Genomic DNA, 24,374 nt, shown 5'->3' on the forward strand with positions numbered 1-24,374 from the left:
ACACTATACTGAAAGTAGTAAATACTAGACACCAGAACACAGTAACCTTAACAGTTCAAACTTTGTGTCACAATTACACACACACACACACACCTGTGCAAAAGTTTTAGGCAGCTGTGAAAAAATGCTGTAAAGTAAGAATGCTTTCAAAAATAGACGTTAATAGATTATATTTATTCAACTAACTAAATGCAAAGTGAGTTAACAGAAGAAAAATCTACATCAAATCCATATTTGGTGTGACCACCCTTTGCCTTCAAAACAGCATCAATTCTTCTAGGTACACTTGCACACAGTTTTTAAAGGAACTCGGCAGGTAGGTCGGCCCAAACATCTTGAAGAACTAACCAATCTGTGGATTTGGGCTGCCTCAGTTGCTCCTCTCTCCATGTAATCCCAGACAGACTCGATGTTGAGATCAGGGCTCTGTGGGGGCCATAGCATCACTTCCAGGACTCCTTGTTCTTCTTTACGCTGAAGATAGTTCTTAATGACTGTCACTGTATGTCTGGGGTCGTTGTCATGCTGCAGAATAAATGTGGGGCCAATCAGATGCCTCCCTGATGGGATTGCATGATAGATAAGCATCTGCCTGTACGTCTCAGCACTGAGGAGACCATTCATTCTGACAAAATCCCCCACAGGGAAGTAAGCAGTAAGTTTCCTTGGCCGACCACTGCATCTACAGTCCTCAACGTTGCCTGTTTCTTTGTGCTTCTTCAGAAGAGCTTGGACAGCACATCTGGAAACCCCTGTCTGCCTGGGAGAGACCTTGCTGCTGCAGTATAACTGCCTTGTGTCTTGTTGCTGTGCTCAGTCTTGCCATGGTGTCTGACTTTTGACAGTAAACTGTCTTCAGCAGCCTCACCTTGTTAGCTGAGTTTGGCTGTTCCTCACCCAGTTTTATTCCTCCTACACAGCTGTTTCTGTTTCAGTTAATGATTGTGTTTCAACCTACATATTGAATTGATGATCATTAGCACCTGTTTGGTATAATTGTTTAATCATACACCTGACTATATGCCTACAAAATCCCTGACTTTGTGCAAGTGTACCTATTATTATATTTATTTATTTATTTATTAGCAGATGCCCTTATTTATAACTGATAAATATAATATATTATCAATGTAAGCATATAATTTAAAAATACAAAGTTAAAATTTAATTTGTTCCAATGCCTGCTGAGATGATAGTGGCAATTGAAAGGCTTTAGATGATGGTTTTGAAATGTGTTATATCCAACTCATTTGATTGAAGTAATGGGCATTATACAATTTAGTGGTTTAGAGCTTTAGTATTCAAGCACCACAATGTAAATGTCTATTAACAAGAGAAATACAAAATTGATGCAATTGTAACATGAAAAACCTTCCTTGGAAGGTTTTTCAAGTTACAATCACTTCGAATAAATTATAAATTTAATGGTGTTTCCAAACCTTGGAATGTTTTTTGTGTTAATTAATTAATTAATCTGAGAATACATATTCAATTACTTATGGCCGCAGTTAACTTTACCAATATGGGCGTCGATGGCTTCCAAACGTACAACAGGGCGACTCTCTTGTAAGTTATTTTCTAGTGCGCCACCATGCTGTACGGCATTTAAGACGTACGGCAGGTGCCTTGTGCCAAACAACACCAGTTAACGAAAAAACCAAAAACGCGTTCCCTAGAGCTGTGTGTCTCTCCGCCCGGGTGTGCATCCCCGCTCTCGCTCTTATTTATGTTTGTGACAGTTCGTGAAAATGGCGAGGCTGAGCGAGCACGGGATCCGTCTGAGCTGCGTGAGTACGGCTGCGAGACCTCAAACCCTGCACCGAGGGAGAGAGCTGGACTCAGAAATGCAAAAAAGGGGGATTTGGAAGATTTTTCAGAATTTTACAGGAGCTACATCTGTCTGTCCGTGGAAATAATAATAGTGATATTTTGCTCTGTCTTTTATTCAGATGAGCCCTTCCTACCTGCACAGTAACTCCACCAGTCACACCTGGCCGTTCAGCGCCGTTGCAGAACTTATAGGTAAGACATCATAGGAAGACAAAAATCACATGGAAAATTATTTGATTAATTTCTGAATACATTTTACATTGATCTGTAAACGTCTTACCTCGGTAGCCCTATTTCCTTTTTTATTTCTGCGGTTCAGTCTATGCGACTTTTAAATGTCAGCGCCTGGTGAGTGGAACAAGAGCTTGCATATAATAATTGCATTCAATAGAATCTCTCTTTCAATATATTAATAAAATAAATATATTGGATTTATATGTATCTCTCTCTCTCTCTCTCTCTCTCTCTCTCTCTATATATATATATATATATATATATATATATACATACACATATGTATAGAGAGAGAGACAGAGAGATACATATAAATCCAATATATTTATTTTAAACAGTGTATGACGTTTCATTTATTGGCTTTTTATAAAAATAAAAATAAATCTTCCTGTGAAGCCACATTTCAGTGCAGTTTGAGCGGCAGTTGCAGAGTCCTGCCCGTGTCTGCACTCAGCTGCGCGTCGGAGCGGCGAGCGCTGTGCGGGGCTGTGCGGGGCTGTGCGGGTGTGTGTGCGTGTTGTATGTGTCTACATGTTTACAGTGCGGACGTACGTGTGTCCTGTATGATGTGATGTGTTGTGTGTGTTAGCCTGTGTGTGTTGTGTGACACTGGGTGCGTGTGTGGCTGTTTGTTGTGGGTACGTTTGGACTTTGGAAGTGCGCACCTGTTGCACTGTCGCTGAGCAGAGGAGCGCATGTCCATCGCACCTGACAGTGAACTTCACACGTAGTAGTAATAATAATAATAATAATAATAATAATAATAATAATAACTCCCTTACATTAGTGACAGTGTCCGTTACGATACTTGCCTTCAGACAATAAAAACAATGGTATTAGCTGTAGCAGAAACAGGAAAATTAATAATATATTGTTGTAAGGTACATACGTTTTTGGAGCATTTAAGTGTGTAAAGTCTCCTACGCTTTTAATCGGTATGTTTAAGTAGTAGGAGTAGCATAAGTAGTATTTGATAGCCATACATCTCATACAGGTCAGCTTCTCGAATCCGCATCTCTGTGGGCCAATCGGCGGCCGGCTCGGTACACTTTGCACAATGTGATTGGCGGAAAGCTGCTGGGTGGGGCCACTGTACTTAAGGCGACAAGTGACCAGAGATCAGTTAACAGACACGTCCTGTGACACCCACGGTAAACAGCACACGACGCCAAGCGCTGAGTGTTCCTGTCAGTCTCTCTGTGTGCAAACACACACGCACACACAGAGGCTAACAATGATGCTCTGCGCATTTTCGTTATTTGTCCAATCAAGTAATGCAAAGTAATCATAACAGAGCCACGTGGGGTGGCAGGAGGTGGGTGCAGCAGGGACCCACTACAGCAGCAGCAGAGGCTCAGTGCTGTCAGGCTGCTCAGCTCAGCGGATGTGTCTGACTTCCGTCCTTCACAGGCAGATTTTTTTTTCTCTCTTCAAAAAGCCACAGCCTCGATGCATCAGTTAGCTTAGTTTCGTTTTGTTGACAGTTGGAAAAAGATCGCCTTACGCAAGCTTTGCTAAGACCTAACGATTTCACATACTTTTCGAAATCCAATATGCTATATTATTATTATTATTATTATTATCAGGGTAGCCGTGTTATCACTATCTTTACTATTTTTGCATGAGTGCTTTGGCAATACTGATACAACTCCGTCTCCCCAATAAAGTGCTGTTGAATCCCTGCATCCTTGAACCCTTGACACAGAGCCATTTCCACACTGCAGAAAGAGTCAACAAGAGAAGGAAAGAGAAAAGGAAAACCAAGCAAGCCTCCCCCGGTGTCTTTGGCAGTGGCTGTTCGTCGTTCCCTCTCCCTCTCCCCGGTTCTTCGGGAGATTACAATATTTCGGGATTCGTCCTTGGTGTGGGGGCGGCTCCACACTTCAGTTCCTCTCTGAATGCTATCAGGCCGATCGTTTCATTTTTGGTGGTGTTGCTTCTGAATGTTCTCAGGGTTAGCAAGCTGATAAGAGAGGCCAGGGTTTGGACAGTGGAGAGACAGGAGAAGGAAGCAGGCAGAAGTGTGGGCTAATGGTTTGAGCTGAGCGACTTGACAGGGAGGGAGGGAAGGAAGGCAATTGTGTGGTTAGAGCTGTACGCCACAAGAAGGAGTTGATAGAGAGTGAGACAGCTTCCCTCCCTTCCTCCCTTCCTCTGTGTTCAAGGCCAACTGACTATCCATTTTTGTTTTTTTCATCTCTGCCGCTCTCTCTAATTCCCTGTCTCCCTCACCCCCTTCCCCTCCCTCTCCTTCCCTCTTCCCCCTTCCCATCCTCTTCCTCCCTCCTCCCACCCAGACAATGCCTGCGACCCGGGTGTCACCGCTAAGCAGATCTGTATTGACGTGGAAAGCCTGAAGGACCAGCTGTGCATCACCTTCACAGACAACGGCAGCGGCATGACCCCCAGCAAACTGCACAAGATGCTGAGGTGAGCCGAGCCAAGAGTGGAAGAGGATGAGAGTGAGTGAGAGAGAGAGTGACAGACTGGGGGGTGGGTGGGGTGGAGAAGCTGCCACCCGTGTGCGTGTGCGCCGTGCTCTCTCTCACCCCCTTGCCTGTCTGCCTGTGTGTGCAGTGACAAGACACTGTGAAAGGAATCTACCCATCAAAAGCTTTGCAGGCCGTGTTGGTCCTTCATTCTGCAAGTGGCCTAGCTGGCAGCAATAAACGCAACCACACAGTTAGAAACGGAGATATGCTGGCACTGCCATGTCAGCCGCCCAGGGGACTAGCTGCAACACACACACTGCTCTCGTGGGACAGGCCTGCAGCCCTTCCGTTTGATTCTGAACCAATGTGGCACTGTGTGGCCGCCCCGTTACATAGGTCTTCCATTCCTGGCCCATGTGTGTGTGCTCACTGGATGTAGCGCACACGTGTCTTCGGCTGAGATCCACAAACAAATAGGAGGGTATGTGTGTGTGGGTGAGACTCTGTCCCTCTCGCTCTTCTGGATGTTCATGTTGCCTGCTTCTTGTTGTCCTACTCCTCCTCCTTCTCCCTCTCCTTCTCCATTCTACGTTTATTTTGATTTTTGCATTTCCGCTCCTACCGAAGTTTTGTGTGTCCCATTTCCTCCCAGCATGTCTCTCTCTCTCTCTGTTCCACAAAAGCACTCAAGGTCTCCAGGGCAATGATGAGGTGTCTTCGCTCACACACGCCTGCAAAAAAACAAAAAGCAAATCAAAAGCACTTTGACACGCATGCATGCACACACACACACACACACACAGACACAGACACACACACACACACACACAATCACGCATGCATCACCACAACCACAGACACACCCACTCACACATATTTGAGGTACTAGGCCTGGTACTTTTCCACCTGCTTCTTCACAACACTACTTTGTCATTAATATACTAACCATTCAATATAAATAGATCTAGGGGATTTGCTCTCAAAGAGTCTTGCTTTTTCATTCTAAGGCAGGGGTAGTCAATAGGTGGACCGCGGGCCAAATCCGGGCCGCCAGACGCTTTTGACTGGACCGTGAGAATAATTTTAATGAACTTATTATCATGATTTTTTTTTTTTATGTAATGTTACGGAGGTTTGTTCCACTCAGTGCTTGTTATTGTGTGGAACTTAGTAGCAGCCCTTCCTGGTTATTAGCCAATGGGATGTGATGTATTAATATGCGATGTCCTATACAGAGCTTGTGTTCCCAATAGTTAGTTCGTTAGTTGACGGCTCACAGATTCCCGGTTCTGGTGACTCTGTACACATTCTGGATTGGGGCAAGAGCAAAAGAAAAACAAAACCAAAACCTATTCAGCTTGTTTTCCTGATTTCTATAAATAAACAGCTAAACTGCAGATCGTTTGTTGTGTGGACATATTTCAACCTCGCCTCCAAAAAGTGCATACACACAAGCCGGGGGGGGCACGGTGCCATAGCTTGTATGCACCTAGAAACTCCTACATCAGCGGCGGAAACAGCTGATTTCCAATGAAGACGCATATTTCTAACAGCGCACAAATGAAGAGTTGTGCATCCTCACCAGTTTCAATTACAGAGACCCACTGAAATAGATTTGTGATTGACAAGCACCAGAAACCACGTTTAGTTTGCGTGTACAATGTCAGTTGATGTGTGATTTTTCGCTGGTGATATGTGGTTGTGAAGCAAAGATATGTTTGAGTCCAAATCTGCCTGATTTCATGGAGATTTATAGTTATGTTTTTTGACTTCGAAATGACTCAGAATCACGCATTTCAGGTCTCAAATTGTCAAAATCTTCTGGGGGATCCCCAGACCCCCCGCCCTGAATTACTCACTCATGCAGTGCACAGTGGGGCAAAGGGAAATGGTAAAGACTTGAATCTAATAAGACACGAAATGCTGGAAAAGTTTGTTATGTTTCTCTACATGCCTATAATGATCTTTAACAAATTAAAATTAAAAGTGGTCTGAACCCATTTTAATACTAATATTTACATTTATTTAAACAGTTTATTTTTGTACTTTGTCAAATGAATGTTCTAAATATAAGCAACGGGGCATATTATTAAAGCACAGAATTGTTTGTGTGTGTTGGAAAGAGTCATTTGAGAGTGTGATTTCTCCCCCCCCCCTCTCCCCTTATGTCTTGACCTTGACTAGACCTTGACCAAGAAATTTGGACCCTGACACAAAATAATTCACTACCCCTGCTCTAAGGATTATGGCACAGCACACTGACTGACTGTGCATCACCTGATCTGTCCTTCAATTAATTAATTAATTAATTAATTATGAAATGGGTAATCCGTCTTCAGATCTATGCGATTTTGCTGAGAGACAGATATGGATAAATGGCGCAGATAACAGCTTCAGAGGCGTGTAGGGAACGGCAGGAAGATGTGTCGAAATGCACCAGGCCTGCTCACTGCCGTGTATATACATGATGACCAAGCTACGGCTGATCTCAGCTCAGTGGCTGCGGTGTCACTGCACCAGCTACAGCTGTAGCTGCAAAGCTTTGTCATGGTCTTTGTCCGGCCAGGTGATAGAATCTTTGTTTTCCTCCTCCGAGAGAGAGCACAGTGCTGACACGCCCAGCCCACGCAGAGAGAGAGCCGGGGTGTTGTGCAAGAGGGGAGCAACAATCTGTGCTGTGCTGATCTGTTGCTCTGTTCTTCTCTCTCTCTGCTGTGTTTATCTCATCTCTGACGCAAACAAATGCCCCCCCTCCGTTGCAGGAGTTGTTAACCACACAGTGTGGTGGGGGCGGGGCAGATGTGGTGGGGGGGGGCTTTCTCTCTCTCTCTCACACACTTCCTCTCTGCACTGAGACCCGGTTAGCATGTCAACACTGAGAAAGGAAACAGGCCTCTGACCAGCGAGAGAGAGAGAGAGAGAGAGAGAGAGAGAGAATAACAGAAAGATACACAGAGAGAGAGACACACAGAAGGGACTGAGACAGACAGAGGGAGAGAGAAAACTGACTTCAGGAGCAGTCATATCCTGTTGTCCATCTTTTTTCATTTCTTTGTTTTCTCTTCATTTACATAAACTGTAAATAAAATGTTTTCTTAGTTTTTTCATGTCATTTCCAAAATGTTTTTTTGCATGTGTGTTTGTCTCAATGTATGTGATTATTATTGTGTGTGTGTGTGTGTATGTGTGTGTAGCTGCATGTATCATTGTAACCCCAACCTTGTGTTGCTGCAGTGACCCGAGGCAGCCGAAGGCTTGGCTCTTGCTGTCCTTATCCTCAGTGTGACACCTGCTCACTTCCAGCTGAGTGGTGTTGGAGGGGGGCTGTTCTTTGCAGAAGTGTGCAATACCCATAGGTGGTAGAAGAAATTATTCAGTGGGGCTGATTAAAACTAGCTTAATGAGTCAATGCGCTGGCAACATAAATTGTAGCAACGTGACGTCACGTCACCACTGGGGATTTGTCCTGTTACACCATAAAGAAAAACATACAACGAACACTGGCTGCAGCTATACATACAGAAGCCAAACAAAGCTTTATACCACCAGTATTGTCTGTAGGCCTATATCTGAAGTTCCCAATAAGAAAAAATTAAACAAAACACAAAAGAAGAATAATAAAACTATAATCTTACCTTGCTACTCTAGCAGAACTTTCCTGTTTGCTTTGGCAGAATACAGCTTCATAATTTCTGCAGTGTCGATTTTTCTTGTAATGTCTGACTCATTGTTGTTCTGAAGTAGATAAATCAATCTCAGCTGCTGCATACATCACAAATCATGTGGACTGCCACCCGCCGCGTCCCACCCCCATCCACAGCCACTGTATTTTACAAGGCTCCTCTCTGGTGCTTTTGAGTACCTTGGGATTTAATTATGGGGGAATCACTATGGTAAAGATTTAGAAAAGTTTATATATATATTTACTGATTGTTTGGGCGAGCTGAGCCCTGTTAGCCCCTGCCTTCCGCCGCCTATGGCAATACCCTACAGCTCCTTATTTGCAGCGCTGCAGCGCACAGTGGGGAGTGCAGCAGGAGTGTAGGGTAAGGCAGCTTCACGGGGCGGTTGGGCCGCTGCTTTGGAACTGCAGTTGACATAAAGCAGAGTTTGGAGATCCACAGCGATGTAGTGTTTTTGCAGTTGTATTGACCCCACTGTGAGATCACTGGGCTGAGAAATGGCTACAGAGGGACGTCAGGGGCTGGGATCACCCCCTCTGAGTGTCAGAGGACCATAGTCTCACTTCAGCTTCCTCTGCTGGCTGCGAGTTTTAGGATCAAATTCTACCAACCATACTGCATCTTCTCCTTTTTGGATTCTTTGTGTCCGAAAGTGTTCAGCTGAATCATAGGAGCAGGAAAACAATACTCCCATAGAATTTACCCACCTTATACTTTAAGATTAGACTGCTGTACCAGCCGGCCTCTGGGAAGCAGTAGAGCTCTTAGAGTGGCCCTCTTCTATCAGTCTCTCCGAGGGACAGATCAGGAGTTGTGTCAGGCACATGGACGATTTTGAGTTAAGTTCGTTAGTCTGGCATTCTCCCCGGCCTTTTAATCTGTTTAAACATTCACTTGCTGAAGCTGAAATGTTTGCACAGAATTAAAAAGAAAAAAGAAAAAAGAAAGAGGAACAAGAGTGAGGAAGGATGAGTCACAGCCAGAGCCACAGAAGCACAACCAGAAGCTATTAATATCTCTGCTGTGAAGACAGACAGACACACTGACTCTCATACAGGCAGACGGAGGAGGTTTATTCTGCTCTGCGCTGTTCCGCATGGCTGGGAGACACTGCAGCAGTGGCCACACACACCGCCACAGAACAGAACAGGTGTCAGCTCAGCCCTTTCAGGATCTGACTGCCTCAGCCATAGAGCTACAGCCGACTTCCTGTATTCCTCCAAGAAATGTCTGGAGGTGATCGCATGGCTGACTGAGCTGCCACAAGCATGACCAAACCAGACAGTTTGGCACCACAAGAAAGGGGCCCTCTGCACCTCTGCGCCTCTGCACCTCTGCACCTCTGCATCCCTGTCTCAGGTTGTGGTTTTGGGGTTATTCTGCGACGCCTGCAAGCCCCAGTGGAATTGCAACTACACTGTTTACTCCTCGCTCCCTCCTGCTGTGTTTGTGCATGCTCCTTGCTGAGAGCTTTGTGTTTTGCCTGCCTCTCAGACATGGCTGCAGCTGACCAGTCACTGCAAGGGAGGGGCATGGCTGCGGGCTACAGGGGCAGGGGGGAGGTTAGAGGGGGGGCACAGCACTAGGGGGGGTGCCGCTCTTCACAGGACAGGCAGGAATGTGTACTCTCCCAGCTCTCGATCGTAGAGGCTGTGTTTCCCTGAGCATGTGAAGTCGTCACTGATGAGAAAAAAGAACAGGAAAAAACACGCGCGCACAGAAAGTGCAGTCGGATGAGCTGAAATTTCAGCACATGACTAGCGGCTTATCCAGGAGCCCTGTTGTAATCTGATCTGAAGCTAACACGCAACAAGCTGTGAAAGAAAGTGGATTCCTTTATTTATTATTTTCATGTCTGTAGGTGTGTGTGTGTGTGTGTGTGCAATTTGTTGGTATGTGTGTGTGGGGGGGTGTATGTGTGCATCTGGGTGTTTGTGCGATGTGTTTATGTGGGTGTGTGAGGCTGTTGTAAACAGGAGAGCAGGTGTGCTGTGTCTCTGCTGTGCTGGCATGCTGTGTCTCTGTGCTGTGGAGCTGTGCTGCACAGTATGTGCTGTTAAAACTCGATTTCAACCCCCATATCTTTTCCGCAGCTGTGAAACAGCCACTCTTTCACTGTCATTTGATTGGGTGCTAATGATGTCTGCTAAGAAATCGAGTAATGTAATAGGGTAGCTGGGTGGGGCCATAGGGGTGTGTTTTCAAGGTGTCATCATTTGCTAATTGCTAACATATGGGTGTGTGTGTGTTTATGTTTGGTACTGCGTGTCCCTCTGTATCTCTCTGTCTATCTCCTTCACTCTCTCTTTATCTCTCTTGGTTGTATATGTGTGTATGTGTATGTGTATATATATTAACATTATTTATGTGTGTGAGTGGAGATTAAACAAACGTCACCATTACGAACACAGTAAACTCAATCCTCCCCCTCCCCTCCCCTCTATCTCTCTCTCTGTGCTGCAGTTTCGGCTTCACGGACAAGGGTTCCAATAAGACGCACCAGCCCATCGGTGTGTATGGCAACGGGTTCAAGTCAGGGTCCATGCGCCTGGGCAAGGACGCGCTCATCTTCACCAAGAACGGGGGCTGCCTGAGCGTGGGGCTGCTGTCACAGACTTACCTGGAGAGCATTAAGGCACAGGCTGTCATTGTGCCCATCGTGCCTTTCAACCAGCAGAATAATATCCTCCATAGCACTGCCCCCTGCAGGAGGGGAGGAGGAAGAGCAATGGTTTGCAATAATCTAGTAGCAGGAGTAGAAGTTATAGCAGTTGGTGTAGTAATATTACTGTGAATTGGAAGTGGTATGAGTAGTTTTGTGATTCGTAAGACTGTAATTAGTAGTAGTAGTGTTTGTTAGTAGTACTCGTAATAGTATAAGTAGTGTTTGGTAGTAGTCGTAAAAGTATAATTAATTAGTAGTAGTAGTAGTACGAGTTCTAGTACTAGCTCTATTTCATTCTCTTTGCTGTTGCACAGCGACACACACATACACACACAAACAGATTCATACAGGCTGCGTCCAAAACCGCAAGCTACCATACTAAATAGTATGTCAAAATATTACAGCACCATTAGTAGTACGTCCAAATACTCAGTATGAATATAGTGGTATGTGGTATATGGTAAGTACCCAGTAAGTATTTGAGCACTGGACACTTTTCAATCACATAAAGCCATATGGAAAAAGGGGGGCGTTTTCAAGTGTAGGTAGCAAACACTGTACAGATAGGCTAGCTATGTTAAGAATGATTTCAATGTGTGTAAATGAATAGTCGTCAGAGATTTAAAATTTACTGCGGTGACTTTTGTTTACAGGAAGTTGTTATTAAACTGCGAAGGGAAAGTTCAACACAGCGTGATTTGATTATGTAATTAGTGTGTCCAAATGGGTGCGTTCAGTTCATCTACAAGCTTACAGTACATACTTCAGTGTAACTTTAATGTCTCTCTCCAACATTATAAACTGTTTCCTGTCAACAAGCCCCCTACCACCCAGGTGTGGCAGTACTGAGGTTGTTGTCCTTAACCCCGCGCCCCCGGCTGCACAGAACCCGATTGTGACGGAGGACTCAGTGGCCAGCCTGAAGGCAATCCTCTCCCACTCCCTGTTCAGCTCACAGGAGGACCTGCTGCAGCAGTTTGACAGCATCCCCACCAAGAAGGGCACCAGGATCGTCATCTGGAACATCCGCAGGTACCTACACACACACATGGACATGCACAGACATGTCCACACATGCACACACACACAAACACATACACAGACACACCCTCTCCCTCTCCTTCTACATCTCCCTCTCTTCCTCTCTCTTTGATCTTAGGAATAAGGATGGGAAGCCAGAGCTGGATTTCGAGACGGACAAGTATGACATCAGGATGCCGGACCTGCGACCTGAGGAGACGGGGGCAGGAGCCAAGAAAAGGTTCCCAGGACCCATGAGGACTGACCACTGCGTGCCTGAGATGGACTACTCATTAAGGGTGAGTGGGAGGGAAGGGGATGGGCGGAGAGAAAGAGGGGGAGGCAGCATGATAGTAGGGTGAGAGGAAGAGGGAGAAGGAGTAGGAAAGGGTAGAGGGAAAAGGTGGGGGACACAGAGAAAGTAAAGATTGGTGCTTCAGGGCCTGCTGCTCACAAGGGGACTTGGCTACCACTTCTTCTTAGAGCCACACTCGGAGTCTGGGCAGTTGAGACACAGTCACTATTATTATTATTATTATTTTTATTTCTTGGCAGACGCCCTTATCCAGGGCAACTTACAACATAAGTGCAATACAAAGTGCAAGAATACAGTTAAGTACAAGGCACCAAACATTACAAACTCAATTTACATTAAACAAAGCAATTCAAAGTAAAATACATTTTACAACTTCCAATTTACACAGGTAAGTACAGTAAGTGAGGTCATACATCCTGGAAAGTAAAAGCTAAGTGCTGTCAAGATGTAGGGTCACAGTCAAGGGCAACGGGAAAGGGAGCAAGGAGGAAAACAATCAATAATGCAAGTATTAGTAACGCAAGAAGCAGTGCTGTCTTACAGTGGATTAAAATGACTAATATTGTAAGTACTGTCTGAAAATATGTGTCTTGAGTAAGCGCCGTTACAAGGTCAAGGACTCTGCTGTCTTGACTTCAGTGGGCAGGTCGTTCCACTACTTAGGGGCCAGGGTTGAGAAGGAGCGGGCTCTGGAGGACGGGGAGTGGAGAGGAGGCAGAGTTAGTCTTCTGGCACCGGAGAACCGCAGTGGGGAGCCCTGACCCTGTAGGGCTGTAGTATGGGGAGACGAGGACTGAAGGTAGCTTGGTGCAGTGTGGTGGAGACAGCGGTAGGTGAGGGTCAATGTCTTGAACTGAATGCGTGCCGCTATCGGGAGCCAGTGGCGGGAGCGGAGCAGTGGAGTAGCGTGTGCGAATCGAGAGAATACCAGACGAGACGCAGAGTTCTGGATGAGCTGGAGCGGCGGGTAGTAGTTGCAGGCAGGCCGGCCAGGAGGGAGTTGCAGTAGTCCAGGCGGGAGAGGACCAGTGACTGGACGAGCAGCTCAGTCGAGTAGTCGGTGAGGAAGGAACGGATTCGGCGTATGCTGCTCAGGAAGAATCTATAGGTGCGTGTCAGCGTGGTGATGTGCCGAGTGTAGGAGAGCACAGGATCAAGGATGACTCCTAGGTTTTTGGCGGAAGAAAATTGAGAGAGTGTGGTGGATTCCAAGGGGATCGAGATGGAGAGATCAGCATAAGGTGAGGAAGAGGGGGAAAAACAAGATCTGATCTGGAGAGGTTCAGCTTGAGGTGGTGCGAGTGCATCCAGGCGGAGATAGCAGACAAACAGGAAGAGATGCTAGAGGGGATGAGAGGGAAAAGACAGGAAGATCTGGGCATCATCAGCATAGAAGTGGTAGGAGAAACCATGGGATGCAATGAGGGGGCCCAGGGAGCGAGTGTAGAGAGAGAACAGGAGGCCTGCTGGACTGCTGCTGCTGCTTGTCTTTCACTTTCACAGCAGACAGCGTGTGGCGACATGCGGCTCATGTGTCTGAAGCACAGTGTGATAAAGCACTTTCGCTTTCAGAGACCCCAACATCCTCTCTCAGTAGTGGCAGTATAGAGACTACACCATTCTGTGTGTGTGTCTGTGTGTCTGTATAAGTGAGCAATTGAACTGCAAGTAAGGAAGCGTTTTTGTTGCAGTTGTTGTGTAGTTGTTGTTGTTGTGTTGTCTGAGGCCCCTGCCCTTGCTTTGTGCGTGTTTAACCCACACTTGATTGCCTGAGGCTGACTGTTGCTAGGCAGAGTGCATGCAGCTCAGAACCTCATCCCAGAAGCCTTCTAGAGCCTAGAACCTGTGCTGCACTTCTGGAGTGCTCTGCTGCTTTCTGTGTATTAATTGATAGTTAATTGATAGTTAGTTAGTTAGTTATTGGGCAGGTCTGTGGTTTTGGGCTTTCCCTGATGTGTGTGACCTCAGCAACCCCTATCCCACCCTTCTTTTCTCACCCTCTCGCTCTGCAGGCATACTGCAGCATTCTGTACCTGAAGCCTCGCACCCAGATCATCTTGCGCCAGAGGAAAGTCCAGTCCAAGCTGGTGGCCAAGAGCCTGGCCAACATTGAGAATGACGTCTACAAACCCAGCTTCATTGTATCCATGACTACAGTGATGTGGGGGGGCTCCAGTGGTCGGGGTCTGTGGTTCTATGGCTGGCTCTGGGGGGTTGGGGAGACAATCTTTTCCCTTTGCTTTAATTTGTCCACTGGGCAGGGGAAATCTCTCTGTCTTACTCTGTTTGTCTTTTCCTCTTTCCCTTCCTCTTTTTCTGATTGGAATTCAAATTTAAATTTGAATAGGATTCAATAGTAATATCGCCGTGATATTTACCTCTCTGTCTCCATCCATTTCACTCTCCCGCCAACTTTCTTCCTCGTTCTCCATCTCTCTCCCCATCTCTCTGCAGCCCTTCCTCTTTCCCCCTCTCCCTCCCTCTCTTGCTCTCTTTCTTCCCCCTGCCTGTGTCCCCATTTCCCTCCCCCCTCCCCCTCTGCCTCTCTCCAGGGCCTGCATCAGCTATAAGCAGACTAAGTGGTTGCTTAGGGCCCCGGGAATGCCCAGGGGGCCCCTCATATGTGGGATGAACAATATTTGGTGTTTTATAGTCAATTGTTGATTTTTTAGTAAATACATTTTTAAACATGGACGTGTCGAGTGGGGGGCAGGGGTGTCTGGGGCCCACTGACGATAACTTATCTCCACCCTCCAAGTCGGAAATCAGTCCTCAATTCGCACCGCCCCACCCGGTCAAGACCCTGCCCTCTTAATGTCCTCTGCACATCAGTATTTAAAAAATATGTTGAATTGAAATTCAGATCGGGGGGCAAAGTATTTTTCATTTAGTGCCCCAAATATAATAGCACTGCCTCTCTCTGTTGCTCTGTGGTTGTGTATTTTCCCCAGTGTTTGTTTTCCAGTAGTAATTTGAATGTTTTTGTTTTCCATTGCAAAGCAGTGTTGTCTAATGACGTTGGTTTGCATAGGGGGCCCAGGGGAGCAGGACAGTGAGCTGCAACCTTGGGAACAGCTTCTGGCATTCAAATCGCAGGCAAATACACTCACACAGCACGCAGCATATTGATGAGCCACAGTATCAGTGTATTTATTGATGTCACTATGCATATGTATCAGCGTTTCAGTATATCAGTATGTAATCAGTGCTTCAATGAGTGTCGGTGTGTCAGAGTGTCAGACTGTGTTGGTATCTGGTCTGTGCCTGTGTGTCAGTGTGTCTGTCTGTGGCTCTCTTTCCTTAATGATTCATCCCAGAACAAGAGAGTGAAGATCACGTTCGGGTTCAACTGCAAGAACAGGGAGCACTGTGGCATCATGATGTACCACAAGAACCGGCTCATCAAGTCCTACGAGAAAGTGGGCTGCCAGATCAAGGTAACATCTGCCCGCCCCCCTCAATACACACACTAACTCAAAATCACAGCGAACGACACAGAATACCTCAGGAATAATGATAATAGTACTAATTATTATTTATTCTGCAGTCCACCAGCCGTGGGGCAGGAGTCGGTGTCATCGGGGTCATCGAGTGCAACTTCCTGAAGCCAGCACACAACAAACAGGACTTTGAATACACCAAGGAGTACAGGTACAGCGCCAGGGGGGTCTTTTTGTTGGATGATTGGGGGGGACGAGGCTGTTGGTGGGCTCTGTGCTCACTTTTTGGTTGATCTGGCAGACTGACGCTGGCAGCTCTGGGCATGAAGCTGAATGACTACTGGAGAGAGAAGAAGGAGAAGAAAGCGAAGGAGAAAGCAGCCCGGGCGAAGGCAAAGAAGGAGAAACAGCTGGCGGAAGAGGAGGAGGAAGAGGAAGAGGAGGAGGACGAGGAGGAGGAGGAAGAGGAGATTGAGTGAGTGTGTGTGTGCAAAGGAGAGAGGGGGAGAGAGGCAGTAGGATATCGTGGAGGTGCAACAGATTATTACTCGGGTGTTCTGGTGTCACTGTACTGTGACCCTAACAACTGACTGACTTCGTGTCTGACTGAAGGAGGGCTGTGACTGATGTTCCTGTGTGTTGGCTGTCAAGGTCATTATTATTATTATTATTATTTTTATTTCTTGGCAGACGCCCTTATCCAGGGCATGCCCGGTTACGCAATCCAGTGAATGCGGAGTGTCAGCACTGGTCTGTGCTTTCTCTCCCTCTCTCTCTTTCTCTCTCACTCTCCCGCTGTTCTCTTTCTCTCTGTTTCTCTTCTCTCTGCTTTTTCTCTATCTCCCTCTCTCCCTGTCTCTGTCAGTGTGCTCAGTGCTCTGGGTGGCATGAGGGGTGGAGGAGAGGAGAAAGTGTATGGCCTGGGCTCTTCTCTGTGGTTACAGTGCTCTCTCAGACCTGACAATTTTCCAGCCCCAGGCCATGGGGAGGGAGAAGCAGGAACTTTCCAAACCGTCAGGAACTGTTTGTGTGTGTGTCTTTTTGTCTGTGTGTGTGTTTATTTTTATTTTCCCTTATCTAACTATGGATCTGTCTTTCTTACAGTCTGTCTGCACAGTAGAATATTATGTTTGTCTCACCATAGTATGGTATGTCTCATTCTGTCTGCCTGTCTGTCTCAGCCCTGACCAGCGCTGGGTGCAGTGCGAGGAGTGTCTGAAGTGGAGGAAGATGCCAGTGTGGATGTCGCCTCAGTCTCTGCCCGAGCGCTGGAACTGCAGCCTGCACCCCGACCCCAGGTCAAGGTGAGGGCACAGCACAGGTTGTCCAAGGCAAGACAGGAAAGTCCAGTTTGTCTCCAAGGCATAGGAGAGGGGGGTGGCAGTCCTTTGGTACAGTGCTTTGATAGAGCCCCAGTCTCCCTGGGCCGAGTCATGTCTGGTATTCATTCCAGTTGAGATATTAATTAGTTAATTGGCATTAACTGAAACACTCTGTGTTGCTGTGTGCTGTGTTGGTGGTATGTGCGAGGCATTGTGTGTCATTTTGTTGGTGTGTTGCTTGTATGTTGTTCACATATGTTGCTGTGCTCTGGAGTGTTAGTTGGCACGTGTTGCTGTGTTTTTGGCATGTGGTGGCATTATTATTATTATTATTATTTATTTTTTTATTTTTTTCTTGGCAGATAAAAAAAGTGCAATACAGAGTGCAAGATTACAGTTCAGAACAATGCATCAAACATTACAAATTCAAATTTACATTAAACAAAACAATTCAAGATATAATACATTTTACAACTTCCAATTTATACAGTAAAGTACAGTAAACGCGGACATACATCCTGGACAGTAAAGCTAAGTGCCGTCAAGATGTAAGGTACAGTCAAGGGTTACGGGAAAGGGAGCAAGGAGGAAATCAATCAATAACGCAAGAAGCATGATAAAATGCTATGAAGTGCTATCTAATGGGGATTAAAAGGACTGTCTGAAAGATGTGTCTTGAGTAAGCGCCGGAAGGAGTTCAAGGACTCTGCTGTTGTTGATGCTTGTTTGCTATGTTCCAGGAGCTGCTTGGTTCCAGAGGACCCAGAGGAGAGTGAGGACGAGCTGACACCCAGCTATGAGAAGACCTTCAAAAAACAGTAGGTTTTCTGTGTGTGTGAGAGAGTGAGTGTCTGTGTGTCACTGTGACTGAGTGAGTGAATGAGTGAGCATGTGTGGGTGTGAGTAAGTGTGAGTGAGTGTAAGTGTGTGGGTGTGTGTGGGTGGGTGTGTGTCTGACAGAGAGACAGCTGGTGTGTGACTAAGTGAATGTGTTCCTGTGAAGCTGTGGTTAGGCAGTGGTGGTGAGTGAGATCAGAAGGAGGTGTGAATTCAGTTGCAGACAACTTATTTCTCTAGACAGGGTGGTGTGTTTGCGGGGTTCTTCAATCCTGTTTGTGACCAATCTGTTTGTATTCACAGGGACCCCACCTGGGACAGAAAACGCAGCCGGTCACTGGAGGTGGGTGTATAGCCGGAACGCTCACTCTCTCTCTCCCACACACACACACACACACACACACACACACACACACACACACACACACACACACACAAACAGACACCTCTCTATTTTTCTCTTTCTCTCTCTCTCTCTAACATACACAATCACACACTCACATAGATTTTAGCTTTACTGAATGTATTTTTGTATATATTGTTTTTCGTTTTGTTGGAGAAGAATAAAAGTGATCTGACCTGCTGTGTGTTATTCCTCTTACCCTTTGACCCTTGACCCTCCTGCACCCCAGCAGTACTATGGTACACATGCACAATTACACCCACACAAACACACGATCACCCATGCACACACACTAGCACCTTTGCTGACAATGTGAGAGAGGCAGGCCTGACGGGAACTGTGGTCAGGCTAAATCTATACTGTCATTATTGGAGCAGCCCCTCCCTCCCCCTTGTGATTCTGTGGTGCATTTTACACAGATTTGACACAAGCCTACCCCCTCCTTCAATGTGGCTTCAGCGCAGACTGCCATACCATTGTGCTCTACCATAGTGGGTGCCTGGGAGGTGCTGTGCAGATTTGGCCCTCAAAGCACTGTTTCTGTGGGCAGTCTTTATATGCACACAGTGTAGTGATGCCACTGTGAAACTGGCAAGTCATAGCGAGAGTGTACACTGTGAATATGAAACACCGAAGCCGACTCCCTTGAAGAACGGGCTGAATGAAGTTTTGAGAATAGATCGTTTCTCAGCAGATTAACCAGCAACATGGGATTTCTCATGTTTACAACCTGTCTTGGGTTGCATGGTGTCTCTGTCTCCCTGTCTGTTTGCCTATTTATTCTATTTATCTCTGTCTCCTGGTCTCCCGGCTCCTCACTCCTTTGTCTTGTGTTCCCAAGTGGGTCTGTTTTCGTGCAGCTGCAGGGGATGTGCAGTAGACTGCTCTGTAGAGAGTTCACTGTGTCTCTCCCACCTTAGTGCCAGAGACCCAAGCCCCCCCCCCAATGAAACACAAAAGTCTTGCATAGATTAGTAGCTGTGCTCAGATAATATAGTTCCCCACAGTCACTTTAAGTCCCAGTACAATTATTATTATTACAGCAGTCAAAGCCTTTTTACTGCAGTGACCTTCAGACCTAGTCCTGGAGGGCCAGAGGCCAGCAGATATTATATAGAAGTCTCTTTAAATCATCACCTTCATTAGACCTGAGAAAACTAGGGTTATGTTGCTGGAGTTATATGAGAACGAGATTCAAAGAGTCAATAGATTTAGACTGAATGAGAGCTGGACCCACAACCTGGACTGGTTTTGGGGCCTGGACCAGAGCTGGGAGACACTGGGCTGAACTGTGCATTTGATTGACATTTCAGGAGGCGAAGAGGCGGCCTGGCCTGGCCAGAGGAATGTCTGAGCCTTCCAATCACAGCACAGGGAAGGTGAAGGAGAAGGAGGAGGAGGAACAGACATCAGAGTACAGCGCCCCCTGTGGCGAGGAGGACCTGCAGGCAGTGTGCAGGTCTGAGTTTCTCTCCCTCCCTCTCTGATGGTCTCGCTGCTGCTCGCTTAAACACAGACAGGCTCTCAGTGTAGGACTGGAATTATGTCTTCACAGTGCAAAACAACTGCTCATGATGATTGCTTCAGCCAAGCACATTGTAGAAAGAAAGAGAAATAATGCATCTCTGCAGCTTGTTTGGACTCTGTTGTGCCAGGGCTGTGCGCTGTTCGCTGGGCGTGTCTCGTGGCTGGCCTGACACGGCCACCATCAGCAGCTGAGTCTGACTTCTTGTCTTCCCTTGTCTCTTGAGCAGCAACAAGCGGAAGGCCCCATGGAGGCAGTGCAGTGCAGATAAAAAGCTCTGCGCAGGGCTAGAGAGCCCAGCCCTGTCCCACCCCAGGGCCAAATGTGAAGAAGAGAAGGAGGAAGAGAGGGAGGAAGAGAAGGAGGAGGAGGAGGAAGAGGAGGAAGAGGAGGGGGGGCAGGTGGAGGAGGATGGATATGAGGAGGAGGATGAGGAGGAAGATGATGGGGAGGAGAACCCCATCGAAGTCACTGTCAAACAGGAGCACAGGAGGACGCCCCCAATGACCGGGAGTTCCCAGAAGCCACTGGCATCACCCACAGCTCCCGCCCCCTCACCAGGCAAGAGGGAGCTGCGCAGGCCCGCGCCCCCCCTCAGCATTTGTGCTGAGGGCATGGACAGGGTGACGCTGTGCCAACGGGTGGCTCAGCTGGAGAGGGAGGCTGACCGGCTGCGTGGGATTCTGGGCACCCCTCCCTTGCCCCGGAGCCCTCTAGCAGAGCCTGGCCCCTCCCCTAGCCCCAGCTCCAGCCCGAGCCTGGAGCACATAACTGACCTGTACCAGCAGGTCACCCAGGAGAGGGAGCTGCTGAGCCAGGGGCTGACGGAGGCGGCAGAGAAGCTGGTGGTCATGTCTGCGGAGAGGGACAAGTACAAGCTGAAGGTAACTATACTATAGGCCTGGCTCTCTCTGTGATATACTGCAATTTCACTGTATTGACCACAATATTCTACAGTAGATGGTAATAGCAGGAGGTTTGTAGCAATACGGTGCCATTGGCCTCACTGGCTGCCTGGGCTGTCAGTATGAAACAGTCTGAGCTGCAGCTCCCTGCCCACAGGCCTCCCACTGCCCTGACCGCCTGATGGTCTGGAGGATGGGCAGGAGGGAACAGAGTGCTGCCCAGCTCGGCCTGCAGTGAGCCTCTGAGCTGCTCTCTCGCCGAACACTGCCTGCCCTAGATAACAAACTGCAATGATCTGGGGCTGCACTTCAGGGGTGGAGTGGAGTAGGAGGTGTGTCTGTTCACCTGCGTCTGGATGGTAGTTACTCAGCATGTGATTTAAGCCGCCACAGGTCAGTTTAAAGGTGTTTGAACTGGAACCCCCCTCCCCCCTGCCATGAGCATGTGTGTCGCAGCTGCAGTGTGTGGTGGGTTTACTGACCTGTTGTTAATACTGTTGCATGCTGATGTTTGCAGTTTGATTTTGAGTTTTTTAATTAAGTTTGCTGGGAGGTCACAGGGAAGCACTCTTTGGCTGTTGTTCCAAATAAAATTCCCCCAACCAGCGACAAGTCTGGCCTTCAGACAGCCGGTCAGCCTGTACTGGAGAATGGCTGAGTGGATCAGACACTTTCAGACTCCTACAAAGTGGGCAGGTGTGTCTGGGCCGGCACATACTGCTGCTCCTTTGTGCAGTCTGCCATCCGTTCTATTTATTAAATTACATAAACCAGGATTTGTCTGGAACAGTAAACTGTGTTAAATATAACCCCCCAGTCCTATCACCAGTCTATGGCTCCACTACCTGAAAGTCAGAGTCACTGCTGTGTCACTGGTGGCAGTTTCAGAACCAGATCTCCAGCTGTGTGTTGTGCCATGTTGCTGTGTTGTTACTGTTATTATAATGATGACACGGACCCTGTACTGTGTGTCAGTACTGCAGTATTACTGACCCTGTGCTGTGTGTAAATACTGACCCTATTCAGTGTGTCAGTGTGACCCAATTCTTTTTTAACCCTATTCTGTGTGTGAATACTGCAGTATTACTGACCCTGTGCTGTGTAACAAAACTGTAGTCTTACGGACACTGTGCTGTGCTGCTCAGGTGATGGAGCTTCAGCAGGAGAGGACGCGGCTGCAGGAGGAGTGTGAGAAGAGCCAGCAGGAGGTGCTGTTGTTGCGAACCCCCCCCTCGGGAGCAGGTGAGGACATCTACTGGGGCAAGAAGTACGCCAACTTCCAGTACCACGAGCTGGAGACACTGCGGTCCGAACAGGAGCGCCTGCGGATGGAGAACCGGGAACTGGAAGGCCAGCTGCGACAGGCCGAGATCAGTCTGCACCACCGCCGCGACACCCGCGAGCAAAGTACCAGCACCCCCCACGGCTCGGCCGACAGGTACCGCCCTTCACAGCACCCTGTACCCCCCACTCAGGGCCCAGCCAACAGGTACCTCCACACACCTCTCCTCCCTCACTCCCTCTCACCCCCAGCATCGCTTTGGAGCATCTGTACCCCATACTGCCCCCCCTCTACTCCTTCCCTCACTCTCTCTCTCTCTCTCTCTCTCCCTCCCCCAGCATTGCTCTAGATCGCCTTCGTGCCCTGCGGCAGAATGTGGTGAACCTGCTGTCCTCTGTATTGCCCCATCTGGACCTGCAGGGCATCAGCCTGGACACTGGTGACATCGACAACATCCTGGGGCAGGTCATTGAGGCCAACAGGATCTGACCCCTTCCTACCCACCGGGCCTGAACCCTTCCTGACCACCAGGGGCAGAGCAAAGAGACTCCCCCAGCCCCACTCTTGTCCGAGCACCACTTAATGCTCAGCCTCTGCATCAGTAGACCTGCCCCTCCACTCGGGCTCCTCTAGAACAAAAACCTGTGTCACACAATCCTATCTGTGTTTATGGAGTGTTTATTTTATTTGTGTGTTTGTTTGTTTTTGTATTATTTGTTTTTTTTCTTTTGTTTCTTTCACTGCAAGGTCACTGGGGCGCTCGGACTGCAGTCCACAGCATGTGCACTCTCTCGCTTCTCCGCGGAACCCCCCCTGCAGCTTCAGGCTGCATTGCCTGCTGTCTAGTGGCCACTTCCTCAAACGGCACCCTTTGCATGACCTAATTGGCGCATGTCCGTAATGCATAACCCCACAGAGCTGACCAGCCCAAGGCTGCGGTGCGGAGCGTGCGGTGTAGCGGGGTGCATTGTGGTGTATGATCACGTAGAGTAGGGTGGAGTACTGCAGTGTAGTGTAGGATGGGGTATTGTAGTGTAGTGCAAGGTAGGCTACTGTACAGTAGAGTGGAGGATTGTGTGTCTGTTATGGTTTAATTAAGTGGAGAAAGATCACACAAGAGCACACAAGATCTGGGACAGTCCAACAGAGACGGTGGTTGTAGGTTCGTCCCACAGCTTTAGATTTTATAGTGCATGTTTCTATTGATATCTGTAGCAATCTGCAAGTCTGTCTGCAGCATGTGTCCAGTGTGGGCTGGGGAGGGCTGTGCTGTGTATGGCCAGGGCTATGATGGCAAGCAGAAATCAAAGTGCCGACTGCCACCCCTAAGTCAGGATTCACTTGTTCGACCCTGGTGGCCTTCCCCCCCGCCCCAGACTTGCACCCAGGACCCCCCCTGCTGTGGAGGTGGACACAAGCCTGCTTCGGCTAAGGAATCCCACTGTACCCTATTCATGTGGGATTTGTCACCAGTGTCTGTGTGCTTCCCGACACTTTGGGGGGAGATGGTTTTGGCAGAAGCTGTGTTGTGCAGAAGCTGTAACGAAGGAGAGGTGCAGTGGGGGACAGCGGGGGGGGAACCTCGGCACAGACACCCACCCGAGGAATCTGCACACCTCCCCAGCCCTGCTACACCTGCAGCCCTGAGCTCCACTGCCCTGCACACAGCAAAGCTCCTGCTGGAGAGAGTGAGCTAGGGGGAGAGAGAGAAACACAGTCTTGCTCAGACATATGTTTTTTTTTTTTTTAAGGGACTCGCAATGAGAACATATTTTTGGAGGTCTTCCAAAAATGAATTGAAATGCACAGCAAGCATGGCCAGCACTGCCAAGTCCCCCCTTTCTGTGTTATCGATTTATCATCACTTTTAGCCTGCTCTCATTTAAAAAATATATTTTTAAGGACTGTTGTAAACAAAATGCAAATGGTGTAACTCTTTGCCCTTTTATAATCATCATTGTGAGCAGTTGGACCAGCAAAGAGACTTTGACATGTATATATGAGAATCCCAGTTAAGTGCCATTATTAAGTCACTGTGTCCAGAAAGCTTGTTTACGCCTGAACATTCTGCCTGGAGAATTCCCTGCCTCACACCCCCTCCGCTCTCAGTAGCCGTGCTCACTTACAGTGCTCTGTGTATAGTGGCCACAAGCAGAGCAATAGTATTTTAATGCACATTCTTTTTTTTTCCTGTGTGTGTAATTTATTGTCAGTTTTATATGTACATATATATATACACTACCTGTCAAAAGTTTTAGAACACCTCCATTTTTCCAGTTTTAATTGAAATTGAAGAAGTTTAGGTTACCAAAAACTGAAAAATAATGTATGTTTCAGAGTTATATACTACTTCCTACACCCTCTTAAGCATTATTTGGCAGTGTTACGCACAGCTCCTGTGCATAGAAGTTAAACTGTATTCCTACAATGCGCACAGCGTTTGAAAGCTTATTCTCTTGGCTACCAGCGCATTTAATTCT

The 24,374-nt window shown here is 47.6% G+C and overlaps 1 protein-coding gene across 1 annotated transcript; it reads left to right on the forward strand.

The window, feature by feature from the left end:
* Positions 1 to 1,669: 1,669 nt before the first annotated feature.
* Positions 1,670 to 22,549, forward strand: LOC136760043 (MORC family CW-type zinc finger protein 4). The gene is made up of 17 exons (XM_066715280.1): positions 1,670 to 1,787; positions 1,950 to 2,022; positions 4,362 to 4,494; positions 10,643 to 10,867; positions 11,736 to 11,876; positions 12,004 to 12,163; positions 14,193 to 14,321; positions 15,498 to 15,617; positions 15,728 to 15,831; positions 15,922 to 16,095; positions 16,802 to 16,924; positions 17,683 to 17,760; positions 18,083 to 18,122; positions 19,496 to 19,641; positions 19,937 to 20,591; positions 21,758 to 22,050; positions 22,233 to 22,549. Exons 1-17 carry the CDS (start codon positions 1,749 to 1,751, stop codon positions 22,381 to 22,383), a joined length of 2,784 nt encoding a protein of 927 aa, XP_066571377.1. The 5' UTR covers positions 1,670 to 1,748; the 3' UTR covers positions 22,384 to 22,549.
* The last annotated feature ends 1,825 nt before the right edge of the window (positions 22,550 to 24,374 follow it).

The sequence above is a fragment of the Amia ocellicauda genome, chromosome 10 (assembly GCF_036373705.1).
Source record: "Amia ocellicauda isolate fAmiCal2 chromosome 10, fAmiCal2.hap1, whole genome shotgun sequence".
Lineage (NCBI taxonomy): Eukaryota > Metazoa > Chordata > Actinopteri > Amiiformes > Amiidae > Amia > Amia ocellicauda.